The sequence below is a fragment of the Pterocles gutturalis genome, unplaced genomic scaffold, assembly GCF_000699245.1.
Source record: "Pterocles gutturalis isolate BGI_N339 unplaced genomic scaffold, ASM69924v1 scaffold5659, whole genome shotgun sequence".
Classification (NCBI taxonomy): domain Eukaryota; kingdom Metazoa; phylum Chordata; class Aves; order Pterocliformes; family Pteroclidae; genus Pterocles; species Pterocles gutturalis.
The window spans coordinates 46,880-57,695 of NW_010130436.1; the positions used below are offsets into that span (position 1 = coordinate 46,880).

Sequence of the window (10,816 nt, forward strand, 5' to 3'; positions counted from 1 at the left end):
ATTTCTGGAGTTTCCATTACCAGCTGCCCCGCGTGATGTAAGTGGCAGATACAGAAAACTAACGTGGGTTTGACAAAAAACAAACAAACAAACAAACAAACAAACAAAAACCAAACAAAAAACCAAAACATATTGGGGAAAAGAGAATCAGAAATGTATTTTAAAACTGGGTAATTAATATACGAGAGTTAAGTTGCTTTTAATACTAGTTTTTTTGAATTCAGTTCAAGTGTACTGAATCTCATGTATGCTAATCTAAGAAAACCTAGACTTCTACAAAGTTTTCGGCTTTCCTTCTCTGTCTTTACTGAATGTATCTCCTCCTTACAACAGCTGTCTAAATCTCATTTTTTTGAATCAACCCAATTGTTGCGTTGTTACTGTCAGATATGCAATTTTTTTCTCTTCCTTATGATATACTAGATTTTCAAACCCAAAATTTCCTTCTGTTGCTAAACTGGCAGATAAGCAGAACACACATCAAACATAGTTGTTTCATTTAGCAAGAGTATATCTGAGTATCTTTGTTATAATTTTGTCTCTAACCTGTAGGTGAGAAAAAAATGCACTGTAGACTTAATTTCTGTGAAAATATCATTCCCCAGAAATAAGAAAGTCACAGGAATACTTATATGGTTATAACTGAGAAATTGTATATTGGGAATGTCCCCAGGGCATGGTTACTCTGGAATTGTGCCTCTGAAGTCTTTGAAAGGGCACTAGTTGTCCCAGGCAGGAAGCATTCTAGGGACATGATCATTCTAATGACTTAATAGTCAAAATAATCAAATTTCAGTGCTGGGACACTGTCCATGTCCTAGCACTGTTTAACCCATCAGCATAGACATAGCTGGTACTTCAGCCTCGTTTAAAGTCACTAGTTGGGCAATGATGTGAAAAAAAATACATCTTTGTCTCACTGCATTGCTCTTGTTTAAAATTTCAAAGTCAACAGAAGGATGGAGGAAAAAGAAGAAGCCACTTCTTTTAGGAAGAAGTTAAAAAATTAATTTTAATTATCAGTGAGATTGAAGCTACAATTTTTTTTTAATAGAGTCACTAGTAATTGATACATTTGAATGCTTAGAGATACTCTCTCCCTCTTCTAGGTTCACTGTATTAAAAAAGCGAAGAAACTCTTTTGTCATCCTAAGTCATTATGTGATTGTCTTATCTGTAGCACTAAAACCACATATATATGCAGAAGTGAATTTAGCAGGTAGATTATGAGCTTTTCCCCTCCCCCAAAAATGTGAAACCTATTCCTGCAAGATAACTCAAGAAGCTGCATCTCCTCTACCCTTGTCTGCACTGCCCCTGGGTTACCCAATTTTATTTACCATTTTACTACTAGAAATCAGGGTTTTCTCTGACTGAATTGTGTTGAGAGAAGAAAAAGAAGAGGAACGAATTAGTCTAGATTTATCTTTTTTGTTATTTCACACTGGTTTTGCTTGGAATAACAATAGCCATCTCCTCTCTCATCCTGTCCCTGGCAATTGTCACACTTCTTGACCCTAATTCTAGACTTGGTTCTTGTTTTGGTCACATACCCCTAATGTATAGCACTGCTTTATCCTTACCTATAGAATCTTTAAAATTCAATTCTGTATTGTCCTGTGTAATGTCACAATTTATTCATACCAATGTAAGTCCCTCTCATTTTGGCTTTTTAGGCATTTAGATGGCAAATGAGCTTCTTTCTTCCTTCTCCTAAACATATTTGTGCTTTCATGAGGAAAGGAGTACACAGAAGGAAGCTTGATATATTTCTGGAAAAATGAGCACAAAGTCATCGTCTCCTACAAAGATTCTTTGTGCACATGTGTACTGTTACTTTTTATTATTCTGTAGTTGCTTACTAACAGAATGGCCATTCTGAAAAAAAAAATATTTTATTAATTTAAAAACCTTAGATTTTTCAAATTTTAGATAAAGTTACCAGTATACTTCTCATCTTCATTTTCCAATGAAGAAGTTATTCATGATGAATTAAGGGTTTGTATTCTAAATAAGCAACATCCTGTTTGCCTTATAAAATTGAGACCTCCTTCCTCATCTATTATTGAGTACAATGGTGGCAACTAACCCAGAATAGTGCTTATGCTGGCTTTCTCCATACATATCAGTAAACAAATATTCTTGTTCACAGTATGCATGTTTAATGAAATACCGAAACAGCAAGATGCTCTGGTGCACTTCATTATCTCATTATTTCTCAACATACAGTGTGTTACAGAGCTCTGCTTTGTTTTCTTCTGCTGTATTATCTTTCAGAAGATTATACACATATTATGCAAATGAAAATAAGATCAGGAGCAATTCTTGATACCATTTTTATTTTTAAAATAACTTTCAGTGTTCAGCATTTTTAAGCAGTGATATTTTCTAGCTCTTTATACGCTTTTCCGAAACATTTAATTGGAGAAAAATAAATTATGTACATTTGCATTTTAAGCAACTCTGCAACTATGCAGTTACTTTTTAAAACATCTGATTCAAAGAAGCTGGTCCAATTTTTTCCCACTAAGTTTCCTCCTTGAATTTCTACCTGTCTATCCTTACCTATACCTTATCCTCTTGGTATAAAATTTTGCAACAGTAACTCATTCATCTTATGATTACAACAGCATGTCTATACCTTCTTTAGGCCTATGCTGGCTGTGAGTTGTTACTAATGGGAATGTAAGTTACACACTTTCCATGCTGGAGTAAATTGACTCCACTTTGATGGCAAGTGAAAGCCAAGAAAAAATTCTGACACTTGCCTTTTACAGGGTCCCAGTTGTATGCTTACCTTTTTAGAGAGCTCAGCCTTGAGTCTGGGTCAGCAGTATAAAATATACTTAATATATTAAGCCTTAATATATTAAGCTTCTGCCTCAGGAGTGGAAGAATCCAGTATGGGACTCAACTTACTCGGTTTTCACTTTATAAGCAGAGAGCTAAGAGCTTTGGGCCTTTTAAGACATGCTTGTACACTAATACTGCACTTCTAAAATGAAAATACTAGATTTCTCTTTTAGAGGAAAGAAATAAAAAAATAACTATGCCCAGTATAATATTGATTTAATATCAAAAGTTAAATTAAATAATATGTTGTTGCATCAACAGTTTTACTTTCCTCTGGGCATATAATCAGTGAAATATCCAAACATAGAATTTAGAAACATAAATGAAGACAAAAGAATTTGAAATCGAATATTTTTAGATGACAGAGAGATGTCTGCTCTGTTGTATCTCAATAGCTTTAATAAAATATTTTAAGAAAAACTATGCTGTACATGCAAAAATGCCCTCTTTGCCCCATTCTTCCTCTGATTTAAAACATTATTTTGAAACTATATAGTTACAAAGGAGTGGAACAAGTTCCAGCAAACAATGCATACCAAAGTTTTGTCGAAGAAGGACCCTGATATTGGTTACTATGCTTTGAAAATTATGAAGCAGAAAATTTTATGGAATTCCTGAAAAACTAGTAGTTAGTGATAATAATATTTAATGGCAATCTATTCTTTGGATAACTTCTACTGGAGACTGCATTGAGAGAACTAATTTTCTGTTTTCTCTTTGTTTATCCAAATTGAGTGTTTATGCATACATGTTTATATTTTCCAGATATTAACATCTTAAAAATATTTCACACAGCATTGCTGTACCTCAGGAACAAGAAAAGATGATACTGTGGGTGAAAAAGGGAGAACGGGGATCTTGCATGTGTGTTGTGAAAACCATGATCTTAAATTTATGTGCCTGAGATGGCTGGTGGGAAATACACTATGGCAGTCTCCTAAGTCCAGAGTTCTCACTGTGCTCTTGCAGCCTTTTTCTTCCAACTTTCAGAAAGGCCACTTCTCCACAGCATCCCTCAATTCACAATTTGACCCATTAACAGGGGATGATCAAAATTAGATTTGCTAAAGATCTACAAATGCTAATAAAGATTGCTTAGTTAGAGGTTATGTCCTTTCATCCTCTCATTGCTCTGAATCTTCAGTTCCCTGACCTTCCTATCTTATTTTGCTACTGCTTTCCTCCATTTAAAGCTCCCTAAGTCAGTACAGCCCTCCAGGGTCCACATTCCTGTCCACATCAGACTTTTTTTTTTTTTTTTTTTTCTCTTGGCTTATATTATCCCCCGCTATCACCCTATTAGCTGCTATGGGTACACAAATCCACACCTCCATTCAGTTCCTGCCAGGGCCTGGGTGGGATTCCATGAGTAGAAGAAGAGGATGCAACATCAATGGTAAAGAGAGAATGAGGGGGAATAAAGAAAAAGAAAGATAGTCAGTGGCGTAATGATGACATGACTGCATTTACACAGATAGGAAAAGAAGAAATGTAATTTGTCACATTTGTAGACAAATTTCAGACACAAATAATCTTCTTGTGGTTTGTTGATGAGATTGCCTGTCTCATCAATATGCTGCTAAAATCCTGAGAATTAAGAAAAGCCCTAACCATGCACCAGCATCATAAATTGTAATAGATATAATAAATACGGGTAGTTGGTATGGTGCTTGCAATACCATAAAAAGGTGTAGAGCCTCCTGAAGCCCTGTAGGCAAGCACCCTCGATATTAAAAAATAGAACTTCATTAGAGTAATAAGAGGCAAACTCCAGGAAGGCCCACAACATGCAAATTACAAAAGATTGCCCTTAATAAGATCAAGCTCTCCCACGGAGTGGGAATGAGACAGAAAAAATTATAGCTAAGATTAAATATTTTTACAGCCTGACAAGATTACAATGAAAGTCTTTAAATTTGCTGCTATCAAACAGAGAGGAAAATCTTTCTTTCTCTCATATGAAAGATGAGCTAACAGGTAAAGAGTTGTTAACCTCTACTATACCAAATATAGAGAGAGCCATAAAATCCAAAGTCATAATTTCTTAAAGCATAACTTCCCTAAGCTCACAGTGTAGTCTAAATACAGCACACATTAGTGATGGTTTTATTGCTTTGTCCTAAGTTAATTAAAATTAATTTAACTATGTATTAGGAAAACAGATACAGAGGGGAAGACAGTTCTTGACATTTGCATGTAAAGTGTTAAGGTAGGTTTTTATTGTAAGAATACTCCTATTCCCTTGTCTCTTGTCTGTATAAAAGTTTAATAATGGAAATTCCCTCTTAATAGTCCTTTAATACACTAATAAATCTAGAATTAACTTGCATTTTTCAGGAAAAAGCAAGAGATTATTTAAGTTGGGAGCTGCTGCTGCTGTTAAAACTATGTTCTGATTTTTAAGACAAAGACAAACACAAAAGAAGAGAGGAAAAATTTGAGACTGGAAAAAGTTCCTAAAGATGGTGGGAGTTTGGTCATAATGCTATCACTCAGTTTTTCTAGTCTGTCTTTAATGTTACATTTCCCTTTTCTCACTCTTCCTTCCAGTAAACTATACCTTTAAAATGGTGGCAACTCTTACCTAATGAAAATGTATCTCAGTATTAACTTTTGTGTCCCGTTCTATGGCCTCTTCATTAATATTTTAATTGACCCGAGACTTTTAGAAGAAGCCTCAAAAGTAAACTCTTATTGATTTTTCAATTAAATAATTTGGTTTTCAAAAGAGTACTTGTATTTGACTTTTGGCAACTTATTTATAAATCCTGTTACATAACAAGTGAATTAGACTGTTGGACATAATTTGTGCCTTTCCCAGAAAGTATCAATTCCTATAACAAACCAGTCTGAGACCATAAGTATTCATTACAGAAATTCTCTTGCAATCAGAAACTGCTATGATTTTTTTCCTTGTGAATGCAGCTGTCACTAGGTGACTCTGCTAAACAGACTCTTCCAAGTTCTTAGTGTATGAATCAGCTTCAGGTGCGCGCTATCAGACAGCCATGTGCTCTTACATTAAGTTGTGGTAATGCAAGACTGTAGGTGCAGAAACAGTGAAAAGAGCACCAAGGTTTAGTTTCCAGCACAGAGGACGTGTATCAAATACAAAGATCTGCACCGCTGTGTTATTTTTTGTCCTCAGATAAATTCCTGCAGTGCCTCCATTTAGTGACTCAGAACCCGGGGACGTTGGAATTCCCCATTGGGGAACATGACCCATCCGGCTCCATGACCTTCTGGACTTCCAGGCGCTGCGGCTCTGGGCTCGGAGGGACAAAACTCTGCACATTGGCTGGGGGCTGCTACCAGACACCAGCCTGAGCGGCTGATGACAGGAGCACTTCTCACTCACAGGCCTAGAGCCAAACTGTGCTGTTTGAAACCAAACCCCCAGCGTGAGGACTAACTGGGCTTGGATGTGAAAGTGCTGTTAGTCACAGGTGATGTATTTAACGACACAGCCCCCAGCAGGGGACATGTGACAGCCTCCAAGGGAAGTCGGGTGTGTCTGGGTAGGAGTTCCTCACACAGTGTCCCTGCCCCGCGGTGTAGGGGGTTGAAGGCAGGTGATAAGATGCGGAAGGAGGTGGGGAAAGTCTGGGCAGGGCTTCCAGCCGCACCGGCTGGTCCCCTCCTCGTTGCCATTAGAGCCCTGAAGCGCTCCTACCACTTCCCACGGTGTCTCTGATGACTCTCTCCTGCAGCCCCCACCGCTCCTGTCAGTCATAGGTGCAGAGAGGGAATACCCGGTTCCGATTGGCTCAAGTTCCCGCCGCGCCTGGTGACTGGCTGCCGCTGCACGGGTGGTCCCCGGTCGCTGTGGTGGGTTCTCTGCAGGGTGGCACGTATCGCCCCTAGCAGCCAGTCGCGGGGGGGTTGGCCGAGGGTTAGCGAGGGTTGGGTAGTGTTCGACTGGTGTTAAGGCAGGCACACCAGATAAGCGCATTTCTTCTGTCCTTTAGAAGGAAACAAGCAAGCGAGTCCTTCCAGTGAGAGCGAGCAGCTGTGCTGGATTGCCGTGAGGTACTGGAACGCAGAGTCACCCTGGGATCAGCCAGTCGGAGCGCTTTTAGTTTCAGAGACAAGGGGATAAATCTGTCTCATAAGAATCTAATATAGATTAAGATTATGGTTAACTGAGGTTGTTCAGGTCTCATTTTGTCACAAAAAGTATGGGTTTCTGTCTTTTCTAATGTTTGGCTTCTTGATACTTGTCTCTCTGTTGTTAGGTTACGCCCCCATCCTCCCTCAGCTTTCTCCTGACTTTTTCTGCATATGTTCCTAGTTTCTATATTAAACTAATTTCCTTTGTCCAATCCAGAGGCTCTGTCAGCAATTTTATGTCCATCACTAGAGCTGATGCTTGTATCATGTCTTTTAGTTTGGAGAAAGACATCACTTTCTTTTATGACTTGGGTGTATGACTTTGAAACCCTCTTACTCTAGTCTACAGTAATATTGGGTTAGATGGAATAAAGTGCCTTGAGGTATACCTATTAATACAGGATTAGACTGTATAAAATTTGGTGCTTTATTACAGAGTAATCTTTTCTTCTCTGATCATTGTGTATTAGCTGTCTAACTGGTTCTCTTTGTGCCAACTCTTCGTAGAGCAGGGCAGAAATGCTAACTTTTGGCACTTTCAAAAACTCACCTTTTTGTATTAAATGATAGAGGCAGCACATTAATTTGCAGTGTGATTTGTTATACTGAAATGTTCTATAAACTAGCGATGAGTGAAAGTTCAAAAGAGGAAACTTGACATCAAATAATTCTGTAAATGTCTGGGTGCTTCTGAGGATGTTTGGGTTGAAGTGTTTTTCGAACAGCGTGTTTCTTTAACTTTCTCCTACTTTTGAGCCTGAGCTTGGCAAAAATGGGACTTTCTGGTATTTGAAGTGTACTGATGTGATAATGGTCATATGCATAAGATCTAAATTTGAATCAGCTATTATGTTAAGATACTAGATAGCTTTGTTTTATGGAAAACAGTAGTTGTTCTACTGTTTTTTCTTGCTTTATTTAAAAAGCTACCAGTAGCAACATCAGGTTTGAAATTTAGAAGCAAAATGTTGTTTCTGTTTGTCAGTACCTATTTCTTTGTAATATCATAGTTAACTCCCATAGCTCTCCTATTACCTGAGATCTAGGGGCAAACTGAAAGCTCTGGACAAGCTTTTAGGTGGGTCAGGTTCCTGTCAGTACTTCTTCTTAACAGGATTGTGTTTATGACCTTTCACTATTCATTGAGCAGCTGAGCTAAACGTCAAACCAGATACACTGATCAAAGGCTGATACTCAAATGTCTGTCACTAGCTGGACTAGTGATTTGGTTTATTTCGAACAAACAACTTAAGGCTGTTGTTTTTCATTAGTTTTCCTGTACTGTTCAGTACCTGTCATGTTGAAGGTGATTTCTTTGACACATTTCCTGGTAAACTCTCTAGGAAAGGAAGGAAAGAAGGATATAGAAAGATACAAATAGAATAAATGCCAAAGGTAAGGAAATACAGACAAAAAATAATTTATCACCACTTATTAATTATGTAAGAGATCTCAAATTGACTTGTCATGAAATTATTTCTAGTCTGGTTAGATTAGGCCCATAAAAACAGTAAAAAAATTCAAATCGAAATTTATTTTTTTCCCAGAAGTCCTTCAATTTTCCTAAGAAGAATCTTTCTAAATTTACAGCAACAATTTTTAAACACTGACTGTCACAGCTGATAATTTTAGTGATTGGTCTTAAGTACTTCTTACAGTCTCCTAATGCTCGCATTTCTTGCAGTGTCTCCTAGAAAAACATTTTTAAATAACTGGAAAAATATAAGAACACAGAGGCGTGGATTTGTTACTGAGCATTTTTCCTTTTTCTGCAAACCTAACACTTGCATGATTTTTAATATTTACTGTTCTCAAATAAAAAACCTGTGTCAATATGAGTGAAAGCCATGTAGCATGTTTGTATGCATCAGCATGCTATGGATGAATCCCCACAGTGAAAAGGAACCCCAACAAGATTTCCATTGGACTAGGAGAACTGTCATATCTGAGCATGGATTACATTCTAAAGCCACAGGCCAGCATTTGTTTGCAACAGGAACATGAAATGTAAAATTGGAGAGATGTCTGTTGCTAGCATTAGTCATTGTTTAAGAGCACTAAACTTTCAGCAAGGTGTCATATTTTTACAAATGTGACACTTTAAAATGATCAATATCAAAAGCAGCCATGATTGTGAATTCATTAGCAAAGCTACGGTTTTATGAAATGGTAGTGTATAAAGACATGCAGTGCAAATACCTGGTATTCCCATCTAAGATAATTTTCCTTGTGGTCACAAATTACAGTAAATGCAGTTGAAGTTGTAAATATGCACCATGTCTAGATATGAGCCATATTTTAAGCTGGAGCCCGTATTGAATGAAAATGTAAGCTTGTCTTTACCACTGATGTGCCACTGAAATTAGATGAAAATTGTAGTTTTTGAACATACTTATTAAGTGCATTTAATATACACAGATATACAACTATCACAATGTAAGGCAAAACTCACTACAGCTCATTGAACTTTGCCTGTACCAGCTGTTTTAAATATGCTCCTCCTTGCTAATGTAACTAATTCATTATTTAAAAGGTTGGAGGGGTAAGCAAATGAAAGTCGTGCTTTGTTTCTCCAGTAAGCCTTGCTTAAAATTTAAATGAAATTCTGTTTTATCCTTGGTATCACATAATATATAATTTATAATAACTTAGGGTGCACAAGAATATAAGTAGGTTTGGAAGGACAAATAAGTATACTGGTCAGCATTTTTAACATCTCAAACTGTTTAGAGAAGGATCTATGAATAAAAAATAGAGAGTAGATGAGCTTTTGAAAATCCATAATGCTATCTCAACTTCTGTAGATAGCTAGTACTTCAATATTAAGTTCTTTATCCTTGTGTTTCACATTTTGCAGGGCTTAGCGCAGAAATTGCGTAGGCCTTGTAACTTTTTACTCTTTGTAGCAAGAGTAAAATAGATAAACATATTTTTTAATAAAGTAACATAAGAATATGACAGCTAATTATTCTAATAAAAAGATACAGTGTCAGGTTTTGGTGATTTTTAAATAGTGGTTTTATCAGAACTATTCAGTTGTTGTAGCACGGTTTAGAATTAGTCTTTTTATTGTAGTTTTTCAGTTCTAAATCCATGGTTCATACTTCTTTTTAACCTTCGTCTTTCATGTAGCCTATTATAATTGTTCACCCAATTAATATCAGTATTAATAATCATATTGCAAACCTCATGGCACTTACCCCCAAAAGTGTTTCTTTGCAGTGAGTTAGGCAATCTGACTCTTTATCTATGGGAGAGTTATTAACTAATATTAGAGCAAGTCATGTATTTTTTCAGAGTAGGAAAAACAGGGCCAATTGTAGATTTTCTTCATGCCTCAGAAGACAATTTTCTTTCACTTGTCGAGCAACACTATCAGTACATTCACTATTTTTACATCCTGTGAAGAACGTGTAAATCATTCATTACCAGAAGACTGAAAGGTAGTGTAGTTACCAAGACTTCACTCTGCATAGATCTTGTTTTAGCTTTGTTTTCTTCAGTAAAAGTTCGTGTTAAACCAACTGAAGATGAACAGGTATCCTGTGGGATTTTTTTTTTTAAATAAGCTTGCTTATTTAGGATATAAATGCAAAGAGACTTCAATAATAAAAACAATGTCATAATGAAAAATGGGAATAATCTAATTTTCATAGTGAATATTTACGGTTATGTAAATGGTTAAATCAATACTAACTTAAAAGTGAAGCCTTAAAGTAGCAAGTCAGAAAAGACCCTTAAATTAAAAAAAAAAAAAAAAAAAAAGGCTGCATAAATAATGTTAGGAACTCAGTATCGTTTAGAGCAATTGTGAATATGATTTCACAGATGCTTACATTTTTATGTTCACATT

At 36.5% G+C, this 10,816-nt stretch overlaps 1 protein-coding gene across 1 annotated transcript in view; it reads left to right on the top strand.

The window, feature by feature from the left end:
- LOC104466692 (fibropellin-1-like) overlaps window positions 1-6,180 on the top strand; it is a gene marked incomplete at its 5' end in the record, with an annotated part of 38,749 nt that extends 32,569 nt beyond the window's left edge. The window contains one exon of the mRNA XM_010080212.1: window positions 6,002-6,180. Coding sequence (XP_010078514.1) covers window positions 6,002-6,180 — 179 coding nt within the window. The remainder of the gene's footprint in view (window positions 1-6,001) is intronic.
- Between the last annotated feature and the right edge of the window lie 4,636 nt (window positions 6,181-10,816).